Source organism: Anabas testudineus, chromosome 19 (assembly GCF_900324465.2).
Source record: "Anabas testudineus chromosome 19, fAnaTes1.2, whole genome shotgun sequence".
Lineage (NCBI taxonomy): Eukaryota > Metazoa > Chordata > Actinopteri > Anabantiformes > Anabantidae > Anabas > Anabas testudineus.
Genome location: NC_046628.1, coordinates 16,039,147 through 16,051,245, shown reverse-complemented (window position 1 = coordinate 16,051,245; position 12,099 = coordinate 16,039,147). Strand labels below are relative to the sequence as shown.

The 12,099-nt window shown below is 40.3% G+C and overlaps 2 protein-coding genes and 1 long non-coding RNA gene across 6 annotated transcripts in view; 1 reads left to right on the top strand and 2 right to left on the bottom strand.

The window, feature by feature from the left end:
• Positions 1-12,099, top strand: part of acsf2 (acyl-CoA synthetase family member 2) — a 29,282-nt gene extending 17,183 nt beyond the window's left edge. The window contains exons 1-16 of one of the 4 annotated variants that reach the window (XM_026351291.1): positions 3,895-4,194; positions 6,448-6,643; positions 7,450-7,578; positions 7,692-7,745; positions 7,830-7,948; positions 8,101-8,263; positions 8,607-8,702; positions 9,015-9,166; positions 9,378-9,469; positions 9,577-9,653; positions 9,753-9,860; positions 10,019-10,170; positions 10,352-10,493; positions 10,573-10,683; positions 11,265-11,333; positions 11,548-11,610. In XM_026351291.1, coding sequence (XP_026207076.1) covers positions 4,079-4,194; positions 6,448-6,643; positions 7,450-7,578; positions 7,692-7,745; positions 7,830-7,948; positions 8,101-8,263; positions 8,607-8,702; positions 9,015-9,166; positions 9,378-9,469; positions 9,577-9,653; positions 9,753-9,860; positions 10,019-10,170; positions 10,352-10,493; positions 10,573-10,683; positions 11,265-11,333; positions 11,548-11,610 — 1,839 coding nt within the window. In that variant the 5' untranslated portion in view covers positions 3,895-4,078. Of the gene's footprint in view, positions 1-522; positions 1,335-3,894; positions 4,195-6,447; positions 6,644-7,449; positions 7,579-7,691; positions 7,746-7,829; positions 7,949-8,100; positions 8,264-8,606; positions 8,703-9,014; positions 9,167-9,377; positions 9,470-9,576; positions 9,654-9,752; positions 9,861-10,018; positions 10,171-10,351; positions 10,494-10,572; positions 11,042-11,264; positions 11,334-11,547 lie in introns of those variants that run through there. The other 3 variants (XM_026351290.1, XM_026351292.1, XM_026351289.1) reach the window with 3 other exon arrangements.
• armc7 (armadillo repeat containing 7) lies at positions 1,357-3,841 on the bottom strand. The gene is made up of 3 exons (XM_026351295.1): positions 3,633-3,841; positions 2,848-2,991; positions 1,357-2,758 (listed from the first exon to the last, which is right to left on the bottom strand). Exons 1-3 carry the CDS (start codon positions 3,706-3,708, stop codon positions 2,415-2,417), a joined length of 564 nt encoding a protein of 187 aa, XP_026207080.1. The 5' UTR covers positions 3,709-3,841; the 3' UTR covers positions 1,357-2,414.
• On the bottom strand, positions 9,032-10,527 carry LOC113156267. The gene is made up of 3 exons (XR_003298291.1): positions 10,440-10,527; positions 9,711-9,854; positions 9,032-9,152 (listed from the first exon to the last, which is right to left on the bottom strand). It is a non-coding gene; the product is annotated as an uncharacterized LOC113156267 (long non-coding RNA).

The following is a 12,099-nucleotide window of genomic DNA, read 5'->3' as shown; positions in this document are numbered from 1 at the left end:
ATAGTGGGGAGAACGAAGAAGATGCAGAGGACGAAGTGGTGGAAGTCGAAAAAGGATCAATGGTCGTTTTCAGGGAGGATGTGAGACAGGCTCTGGGTGGTCAGGAGGTGTTTTCAGATGACTGAACAACTACAGCTAATGTGATCATGGAGACAGGTAGGAGGGTGTGTTATCAGGGAATTGGAAAGTGGACAGAGACTCGGAAGATGGAGCGTAAAGTGAAGGTAGAGGTGGCGAGTGCCAAACAAAGGGAATATGAAGACTTGAATATATAGTGAGGAGGGAGATGTGGATTTGTACAGGGTGCCGAGAGAAGTGCTGTGGTTTGTATGAGGAGTCTGGAGCGGCAGAGAAGTATGTCAGAGTGGTGCAGGACATGTGTGAGAGCTGTAAGACAGTGATGAGGTGACAGAGGAATGGAAAAGAGAAAAAGTTGCTTATCAACAACACATCTTACAACAGTTTTAGTTGTTGTTGTCGTTAATGTACAAATTGTCTGTTCACTACATTTTACTTCTACAGATCCAGAAGCACAAACTACGAGAACAGGCTGAGGAGCAGCTGGGACTGAAGAAGGGAAAATGATCGACTCCACCTCACGTACAGAAAATTCAGTTACAGTCAATCATTCACTGAGAATGACTACTCATACTCAGCTGTCAGAACACCTTGTCCAGAATTAATACAGCCCGAAACTTTTGTAGACGTGTGTCACATGGTTGTGAGCATCTTCCTGTAGCCACATGTTAAAAGGATCATTAGTTGTAATCAGACTGTATTTTTCTTAGTGTCAACAAATCTCACAAACTGACCCCAACCAACGTCCAGTTGCTGTGTACACAGAGCACAGGGTGACCTTTAGTGGCATCACACACAGTGTAGTTTATTTTGAGATACTGGCCTGTAGCAGCCACAGCTGGAGGCAGAATCCAGTACTGAAGTATCTTAGTGTGATCATAATGGTCACTGGAGACTGGAAAAAACAAAATCCTGGCTTTCATCAAGTGAATGTTTTCTGCAGGTGACGTTCGTCTGAATCTCTTAATTTTCAGACTGGCTGTGATGCTGATTTCGGTCTTTTCATGTGATCTGTTGACTTTAGTTTTATTCTTTTTAATATCACGTTGTTTGATTATATACTGTAGGTATACTAGAAATGTAAACAGATAAAATCCTCCTTAATTGAGTTGATGTCTCTTGAGGCCCCTCACAAGTACAATATATTGAAGGTTTTACTGAGCCAGTTCTACAGTTTCTTTTTTTTTTTATTCTGCAGGAAGTTATAAAAATTCTTTTGCACCAACTTGAAATAAACTTAGTACCACATTATTAAATCCAGGCGTGGGTGTTTCTCTCTTTACGGGAAGAATGAAGGTATTTTTATTGATCACTATGGCAGGTACATGAATCCTAAGCCCTTGGAATTCCATTAACATGAACACACACACACACACACACACACACACACACACACACACACACACACACACACACAGAGTTACAAAATGAGCAGGTATCACACACATGCACTAAAAGCTGTAAAGAATTTTCTTTCCAGGTCTGACCGAGCTACATGTGCAGCACAGCTGATGCTGGGCTGCAGGATCGGATGTCGTCGTCTGTCTAGACCTAAAGGATTTGGCCCCAGAAATCGCTGTTCAGAGCCCAGAAGAAAACAAATGGTGATCCTGGCGCTTAATGGGAAACCTCAAGGTTTATTTTGCATTTTATTTTACATATTTTGGCTTTGGATTTAAAGTTTCACGACATGGTATTCGTGAAGAAAGTGCAAAGTGCACGGGTCAACCAGTTAGCTCTAATGGGCTCCAGTATCCGCCCTGGATGTTAAAGCCAAAGGAAATTAAAGGTAGCGACATTAATAGTACAGAGACTGAGCTGTTTTACAAGTTATACATTTAACTGTTCAGAAGTCAAGTGAACTACATGTTTTTGTGCCAGTAGTAATCAGCTGCATCAGTCTCTCTAGTACTCCTACTGTCAACAGCTGCAGGCACCAGACGAGCCCTTCACGTCAACAAGAACCATCCAGTCTCCCTCGTGTGGTAAGAAAGAGCACCACACTTAAACAGCAGCCAGGGTCCACAGGTTCAAACTACATTTAAAAATCATAACTGAGGCTGCAGATGTCACTGAAGCACTCACAATATGACGCTCTGTGAACGTGTTGACTCTAACAACTCTGAGTTTAATCCCATCCTACAGCTTTGGGATGAACTGAACCAGTGACAAGAATCGAGTTCCAAAAAAACATGTGCCTGTAATATTTTCTGTAGTTCACTCTCACAGAGAGTAATCGTATCAATGCACTGCAGTGTCCCCGGTTCGAGTACCTACTTCTCTTGTCCCATGATTCACTGTCTCAACTATTACTACTAAAATATCTCAGCTGTAATTCAGTCCTGGGGTAGTGGGATCCCGACTGCTGTCTGCTGTCCCTGCATCTGCTGCTCCGCCTGGGCCACCTGCTCCTCGGTGCAGCAGTCCTGCAGAAACACAGCAGCCAGGTTGCGCAGACGGGGGCTCTCTGAAAGGGAGAAGCGCAACATGCAGTGCAGGATGGACGGATGAGTGATCTCAGAGCGCGACAGAGGCGTCAGGAGGCTCATGAGTGTGGTGATGGCTGACAGGACAGTCTCTTCCCTCTGGCTGGACAGACAGTTGGTGACTAAGCTGATCCCACTGTTCTGCAGGATGATGTCTCTACATTCAGGGTCCATACTGAGGTTACACAGCCCCCCTGTGAATAGGACAAGTGATTAACAACGACATAGTGACAGTTTTAGACTGGGAGAACAGAAAAACTGAATTTGTTGGTGTTGAACTCACCCATTCCAAACTCCACAAAGTTCTCGTTCTCTTCAGTCAACATGTCCAAGAACAGGTCGGTTACTTGCAGCTGCTTCAGATACTCCATGTTCTTTGGGTCGTATGCAAAATTGGCCAAATTAGCCAACACTTGCTCCTTTGCCTCTGATGAAATGAAAAAAGCAGGTTTAAAAATAACAACTGTGGAGAGTTAATGATATTAGCTTATAAAAGACACAGTGGTAAAGTAACGAGAGAGCAAAACAGAAATATCAGATATGTTTGACATCATTTTTATCCACCTGAGGCCGCTGCCAAGTTTATTTTACAACATGATGACATGAGTGGGACTGAAGTGTCTGAGTCTAAATATGAAATTTAAAACTAAATATTTAGTGATGATGTAAGTTTATGGATTAACCACCTTTCAGCTCCATTTTATTTTTAGCAGGTGCTGTTTTAGTCTCAAACTATGTCAATCTAGAAATAAACAGAAATATTTCAGCCATGTTTAAACAGTCTTTGAAGGTTTCAACACTTTTCAGCAGCTCAGTATGATAGTCAGTACTTTAGCTTGAGTAGTAAAGTGGTACTTTTTACTACACTGGTACATTTTAGGAGTACTTTTACTTGTCAGCTATCAGCGATAGATGATTTTTGGTTGTGCCTTTATTAAATTATTAATATTTATTATTTTCCAGAAATACACGAAAGACTCTTAAGAGTTTTCTGTGAATACCTGTGTGAAAAATAACTAATAAATTAACTACCTAATGCTAACTAGCTAATGCTAACTAGCTGCCCACCTTCGATGTCAGTGTCCTGAAATTCAGTGACGAGAGTTTGTAAATATTCAAACCGGTCCGAGCTTTTCTTCCACATATTAACTCCAAAGTTCACTTGACTAAAAACACTGAATTACAAACTGATAGTTAAATTAACAATGAATTTAGTTAAAACATGTCGACACTGGTTTTAACCTCAAAACATTCCCAGTGTGGTCCGTCCCTGAAATGTGTCCGCGGTACTAAAATAAAGGTTCCGCTTACAAGTCAACTGTTTACTTTTCATGTTGTTTGTGAACGGAAGTCTCTGTAGATGAGAAGCAGCGGAACAATCAGGTGTTTATCATAACGGGCAGCAAGTGATTTAACTCAACTTAAAGTGACCTTTCATTAGTTTTCAGTTTCTCATTGGATCCAGTTTAAACAGAGCAGACACAGTCAGCTGGGAGCTGCAGCTGCTGCACACGATGATCCTCAGAACAGCGATTCACTCTGTTCGGAACAACAACTGCGTGTTTTCAAGAGCTTTAAAAGTTCTGCAGAGACCATGGACACGACATCCAGGATCAGCTGCTGCAAGTCGGTGAGTAATGAAGAGAAATGAGACTGACCTTCAGTGGAAAACGAGCTCAGATTGGATTTATTTAAATCAGAATAAGAAGAATGTTTCAAATTAAAACCACACTTACAGAAGAACATGTGTTCTAACACATTAAAGATGATCAACTCCACTTGTTTCTTTATCAGTATCTATGAAAAGAGTAAAGTTTCCCATTAAGGTTCATAGTAATTTTGTACTTTTGTATGTTTGCAGTAAAAAACAGGAAAACACAGAAACTGCCAGACAGAGAGTTTATGTTTAACTAGACCTCATGGATTATTTTCAGAAAGCCGTCACTAAACTACAAACAGAAGATGTTTTATATTTAAATGTAAATCAATGTAAAGACAGAATAAATTTAAATAAAATCATCAGTCGACTGTTGCTTGATGCAAATATGTCACAGAAATCATGTGGAGTCTTTTATCTCTGTAAAACATGACGATGTAGATGATTCATCTTGAACTGGTTTATTATACAGAAATGTGTCCAATCATGATCCTAGTGAACCTCACCCGTCATATAAAACCACACTTTACAGTTTGATCCTGGTGCAGTTAAACGTTTGTGTCTGGATCCGTTTCAATAACGTCTCTGTCTTCATTCACCTAATGAACAACGTTAGTGAAGTAGACAACAGTTAATTTAACATCCTGACTTTTAGGATGAAGAGAAGATTCCAGTTTTTTCTTTTTTTTTGTCTTAAAGTGTTAAACATCTACAGAAAAAGATCAGATCTGATTCAATGTGAATGTCGCCTTTTCATACAAACTGATACTGATACAAAAGGTCAAACTCCAAAATAATCTGTCTCCTAATTCAACTCAGTGAGTATTTTAAGACTTCATTCAGCTTTTGTAACTCAGAAGCATCAATTCCCGCTCTCTAACAGACTGGTAGATCATAATGTTTCTGGTTGTGCATTGATCATTTTATAGTATTTTTATCATAAAGATAAAAATGTTTCCAACCCACGTTCATAGTTTTATTATATGTGAAAGAAAGAAATTTGGTGCTAATCCAGTCTCCATTCATTTTTTATTGCTTAACTTACAACTTATCAGTTCAACAAATGTTTAGCTCACGTTAACCGTTGTACCAGCTGAAACTGTTCTGTAGCCAGTATGATGGATGAATCAGTTTCTTATAGTCAGAGAAAGATAGAAATGATTTACTTCCTAAGAGAAAATACAATAAAAACATTTTTTTGTTGTTGGTCAGAACCCCGACGCCCGAGGACATAAAGTGTCCTAGATAATGTACAAAATCTAACTATGAAATTATGATTAATCAATTATTTTGTTCTATTTCTATGTAAAATAAAAAAAACTTAGTTTTCTGTCAATGAGCTAAACAAGTTATCAGTTAATACTGATCTGATTTAATACTGATGATGTGAATGTCACACTTAAAAAACTGGAAACACTTTTACTTAACTTGAAGTTTGAAAAATTTTGGTGAAATCAAAAGTTAGGATAGTTATTATGTGACTGAAGTGACAGTGTTTTCTAAAGGTAGACCTTTAGTTGTGAGGTACTCCATCACTCTGAGGTGCAGTATATTCCTTTTGTGACGAGTATTCATGATAATATTATGTAGTATTTGTACAGAACAAATTATAATGTCACAGTACTGAAGTTCTTTCACATTAAAACCTCCTGTGTCACATAGTCAAAACTTTAATCATCACAGATTTTACATTTGTTAAACTAATTTCTACATACAGCAACAAGAAAAAGTATGTGAACGCTTTCTCTAAGTCAACAGTATTAACACATATGATACATAAAATAATATCACGAAATAAATTCTGGGAAAAAGTGGGAAAAGTATGTGAACCCATGGAATAATGACCTCAATAAAGCTAATTTGAGTCATGTTTTAGCAAAGGTTAAGGAAATTATTTGGACTAGCGACTGACACAAACCACTCAAACTCACCAAAAGAAGCTTTTAGAAGATCTATGATGAAGAATTGTTGATTTACATAAAGCTGGAAAAGGTCACACAGTGATGTCAAAGACGTTAGAAACTCATAAGTCTAGAGTTAAACAAACAATCTAGAAACGCAGACACTTTGCAGCTGCTGCGTACTAAAAACGACAGTGCTGCATGTCTGACGTTTGCCAAAGAGCACATGGACACTCCACAGCTGTATTAGCAAAACGAAACGAGGTCTGAACTGTTTGGAAAGAGCACACACTAAAGAAATCTTCTAACTCCTGTTTCCCTGCAGTGCCATCCATGTGGACTGTCCACCCATCATCCCGACTCTCACTACCAGTTATGCCCACGGCACCTCCACCACCTCATTGCTGCATAGCACAGTGGGACAGTGCCTGCTGAAGTCTGTGGAGCGCTGGCCTGACAGAGAAGCCTTGGTCTTTCTACAAGATGGAGTCCGCAAGACATTTGCACAGTTCCAGCAGGATGTAAGTGTCTTCCTCAGAGTTTATACAGTTCAAGAGTCCATCAATGAGTCATTCGCTTTTAAAGGCGTCTTCACTCAAACCAGAACGATCATCTGGAACTAGATTTGAACCTGACCTGACTTTATTACGGATTCATGGTTCAATGACAGGATTATTTCATTTTATGTTGCAGAACATCTTAACTGTGTTGAGATAAGGGCCTGAAATTGTTGAGTATTACAACAAATATTTGTTTTCAAGAAACTTCTGTTTCCTGTAACTTATTTTTATATTTGATGTTAAACTGTGTTCTTAACTAGAAGCGTTGGGACAGACTGTGAACACTGCTACTCAAAAGTGTGGGTAATATTTCCTTATCACTTTCAACACGCTGCAGCCTGCAGCCCTTAACACTGACGTAAAGAGTACATGCAGGGAGCATGAGAGACACTGAATATGAGTCCTGTTCCAACCTCTGATAAACGAGTTTTATCTCCTATTTACAAACACAATTTGATGAAGATGTGAGGAAGGAATCAAATCGATGAAGTTGGTAATCGTACATACATGTCTGAAAAGGACTAAAGTCATATTAGTACTTTAATTAATATAATATAAATAAAACTAATTTTCCAACAACTATATCTATATCTATATCTAACAGATACTGTCATGTAAATTTATTTGGCTTCAACTAAAAAACTAAACGGTTTAGTTCAGATTCAATTTAAATGTGAGTTGATTAACATTTCTTTAACTTTTAACTAAAATTGTACTGGAGTAAAAGGTTCAGTCCAAACATGTCCAGCCTGTCTCTGTCTCTGTAGGTGGACCAGGCTGCAGCTGGACTTCTGGCACTTGGACTGAAGAAAGGAGACCGGCTCGGCATGTGGGGACCCAACACTTACGAATGGGTCCTGTTTCAGTTTGCAACGGCCAAAGCTGGCATCATATTGGTAAAGTCACATCTAGAGAACCTGAAACCCGACAAGTGAAGAAAGACATTTCCCTAGAATTCTACTGGGGACCAGTCTGATTGACCGTCGTTTTCCATTTTTCCATCCAACAGGTGTCTGTGAACCCAGCGTACCAGCTGCAGGAGGTGGAGTTTGCATTACGAAAGGTGAGTTATCACAGGTTTCAGGTTTGTGGCTCCAGAGACTGTGTCTTTGTCATGAAGGTGAATCCTCCGCTCCTCTCTTCATAGGTTGGTTGTAAAGCTGTAGTGTGCCCCACGCAGTTTAAGACCCAGAAGTACTGTGACATGCTGAAACAGATATGTCCAGAGATGGAGTCATCCAGTCCAGGAGACCTCAAGAGCGCCAGGTACACCCCCCGATATTCACCTGTCAGTATGACTCCTCTGTATCTTTAGGTTAAAAAAACACACTCAAGGCCTCGTAAATGTTGCTTTTTGACTCTTCACACTATCACTAAACAGAACCTCCATGTTTTTATTTGCTGGGTTTGTCCCTCAGACTTCCAGATCTGCGCACTGTGATTGTTCTGGACAGTCGACAACCAGGAATGCTCCATTTTGAGGATGTGATGCAGGCAGGCGGCAGCCAGCACATACAGCAGCTGCAAGATCTGCAGAAGAAACTCTCGTTTGACGACCCGATAAACATCCAGTTTACTTCGGTAACTGTCGCTACGTTTACATTACGTCAGGGTCAGCGTAACCCTAGTATCCCACACAGACCTGCTGAAACCAGCTAAACCTAAACCGACCGTCACACATAGAAAAGCCTGGGCCGCATCAGCTGCCTATTAATCGTTAACTTTGCCACCATGGACTCCGTGTTTAACCAGAGCCCAGTCGTACTGCAGTGGAAACTTTATGCACATATACTCTGAAACTGAAGCTGATCACTACGGCCTCAGTGTCTATTAACATCACTCACAGCTGGTTCGATGTTTATGAATTCACATTTAAAATCATGTTTATAACCTTGTAAACAGCTTCTTTCTGATGTGTTTCCAGGGCACCACTGGGACTCCAAAGGGTGCCACCTTGTCTCATCACAACATTGTCAACAATGCTTATTTTATTGGGAAAAGAGTTGGATACAACTGGAGGGTGAGTGTCGAGTTTTATTTACTTTACAGAGGTCATTAACTCTTCGTTTGACAAGTTACTGTGGGAGTTGTTCATGTGTTCAGTATCTTAATGTCAACAAATCCCAGGAAACAGATAAAACTGTTTTCTGTTGTTTCCCAGAGAGGTTTGTTCGTTCAACTCTCTCAACTTGTCTCAGGCTGATTACTGGCTATTTGTCGACAATAGGAAAATACAGAATACAGACTAGCTTCAAACTGCACAGTGATCAAATCAGCTGCACTGCTCTCCTGGTTCCTGACTGCATTTTGGACCCTTATCTCGTCTCCACAGCCTCACACTCGTATCTGTCTGCCTGTGCCTCTGTACCACTGCTTTGGTTCCGTGGGTGGGGTTCTCTGTATGGCCGTGTACGGTGTCTCCCTGGTCTTTCCCTCTGCGGGCTACGATGGAAAGGCCAACATAGCAGCTCTGGAGAGTGAAAGGTAAAATCACTTTTAAATCACAATTTTTAAATCACAATTATTTATAAAGCATCAAATTACAACACGATCACCTTCACGTCACATATAAAAGCCAAGACTACAAGGTGAGATAAACAAATACCTGTAAAAAACAGATGTCTGCAGATGATGGACACAGTTTTACAAGTTGTCAGTGAAGATTATTTCTGTTTGTCTTCATCTTCTTCCCCAGATGTACCTTTGTATACGGCACCCCCACCATGTTTGTTGACATGGTTAACCAGCCTGACTTGGCTAAATACGACTTGTCGTCATTGGAAGCAGGTAATTAGAAGACCGGTGTTCTGCTTTGTGACCATTTAATGCATCTTTTAAATGTTAATCTCATCAGTTACAAGCTTTTCACTTTTCTGTTTGTTGTTTCACTGCAGGCATTGTGGCCGGTTCACCGTGTCCTCCAGAGCTTATGAAGCAGGTTGTTTATACAATGGGTGTTAAGGGAATGACTGTAAGTACAATTTTACACATTAACCTTGAAAATGCAGTAGAGACGTTTTATAATAACCTGTTCCACTTCCCTCCTACGTGTTGCTTGTGTGACTGACAGATTGCGTACGGCACCACAGAGAACAGCCCTGTGACATTCTGCAACTCCCCAACAGACAACTTGGAGAGGAAGTCGGAGACGGTTGGCTGCATCATGGATCACCTAGAGGTAGAACAACATGCTATTCATCACAAAGGAACTATTCTACAGACATTATGCATTATTCCATAATAACTCTCCATCTAATGACCCTAATACCCTTAAATAATAATAGTAATAATAAATATTAATAATAAAAATGCTGTATAACATTAATATCTCCACAGGCTAAAATAGTAAACCCTACAACTGGGGAAATCGTACCACTGGGGATGACAGGGGAGCTAATGATCAGAGGATTCTGTGTGATGTTGGAGTACTGGGGTGATGAAGCCAAAACACAAGAGTGCATCACTAGAGAAGGCTGGTACAAAACAGGGTGAGTGGAGGAGCTCGGTTAACGTTCGTCTTCGTCAAAGCAGCACACAGTACTAACAGTAAAAATGTAATCTGAGTGTATCTGTATCTGTAGATTTAATTTTAAATGGATAAAAATCATTAGGGTTTAGTTTGATTATTCTCTGTCCCGTTTTCTCCTTCTTCATATGTTCATTCTCCAGAGACCTCGGGAGCCTGGACGGGTACGGCTACTGTCGAATCGAAGGCAGGATCAAAGACATGATCATCAGAGGAGGAGAGAACATTTACCCGGCTGAGATCGAACAGTTCCTGCACACACACCCCAAAGTGAAGGAGGCACAGGTGAGTTCAACCAGCAACTTAGATACAGGTGTTAAATGATGATGTGCAGTTGGTCCAACACTGTTGTTTTGTTGATCAGGTGGTTGGAGTCGAGGATCGTCGTATGGGTGAGGAGGTGTGTGCCTGTATCAAACTGGTAGACGGACAGGAGAGCACAGCAGAGGAAATCAAAGCTTACTGCAAGGGACAGGTGAGGTTCCTCATGCTCAGTCAGGTTGGGAGCGTCTGAACTCTTATCGTCAGGTCTCTGGGGTTTAAGTGAGTCTTTAAGTCACTCCATCGTTGTGTTGACTGTTTACTTCAGGTCGCTGTCGTGCTGAAGCTCCAGCATGTGTCGCTTTAGGAATTATTATTATTATTGAGGTATTAGCCGGATGAAGAACATCCCTGGTCCCTGCAGAACACCTCTGAAGCTCCATTTGTGATGACTCGGTTCTTGGTTATGTCCAGTTTCTTTATTTAGCTAACGGGAAACTCCTGGAAGACTTCTGGTCGGTCCAGACTTTTTCTATGTCCCAGTCAATGAGGTCACCGTCCTGTGAAACACACAAAGTTTTAGAAATCAGTTTAACTAAATCAGTTCAGCTGCTACAGGTGGACTGAAGACATGTTGTACACACATCCTAAAATATAAAAACAAAAATCTGACCACGCTTTGGAGTTTCACAGCAAACTTTCACTTTGTTTTTATGGGTTATTATTTAATATATAGATTGATGGTGAAATAAAAATGTAATTACATGGAACAACATCTTCATCTTCTCCTTTCAGATCGCTCACTTCAAGGTTCCTCGCTACATCCTGTTTGTAACCAGCTACCCGCTCACTGCTACCGGAAAGGTAATTTCTCAAATCCCACCTTCTGGCTGAGCTCATGTCGTTCACCATGAATTATCCAGTTTCTACACATTGATAAACAACAAACGAGCTACAACAACGGCTCATCGCCCAACCATAACACGACAACCATGACTAAAAGCTGACGTTAAGTCACAAAAGGAGAAGAAAAAACATAACAAGCTTTTAAGAACACATTTTTCTTTCTCGTCTCCAGATCCAGAAGCACAAACTACGAGAGGAGGCTGAGAAGCAGCTCAGACTTAAGAAGGGAAAATGAGAGACTCCATTTATAAACAGAATTAGATCAGTGTTGTTTTATATTCACCACAAACACCAATCAGAATTAGAGACTCAGCCACTAGAACACTTTAAACGATCTTAAAGAACATTAACAGCAACAGGTTCTGCACTGGTTAATCTTTGTTACCATGTACACACATTAACATTAAACTGCAGCTGTGGGTAAAGAGAGGTTGTATAATGTTTAACATGTTTATTTTATTAAGTTGTTTCAGTACATTTGTATGAAATGGTCCCTTAACGAGCCAACTGGATAACTGGCATTTTTAGTGTCTTTACACATGAAGTGAAGCTGATATTACTCTTGATGAACTCTACTTAAAATAAAAAAATAAAATACCAATAGGAGTTTGGTGGAACAGCTTTAGGGAATTTTTATTACATCTGTCATAAACGTAACAGAACATGAGTCTGTATGTAAACTACAACTTTAACAGCTGGCTGAGTCTCAAACACACTCCAGTAA

Bases quoted from the DNA above. Each gene is read 5' to 3' on its own strand.
- armc7 (XM_026351295.1), bottom strand. From the start codon at position 3,708: ATGTGGAAGAAAAGCTCGGACCGGTTTGAATATTTACAAACTCTCGTC. The intron at 2,992-3,632 runs GTGGGCAGCTAG...TCATTTCATCAG, and splicing joins TCAGGACACTGACATCGAAG to AGGCAAAGGAGCAAGTGTTG. The intron at 2,759-2,847 runs GTGAGTTCAACA...TCCTATTCACAG, and splicing joins CTTTGTGGAGTTTGGAATGG to GGGGGCTGTGTAACCTCAGT.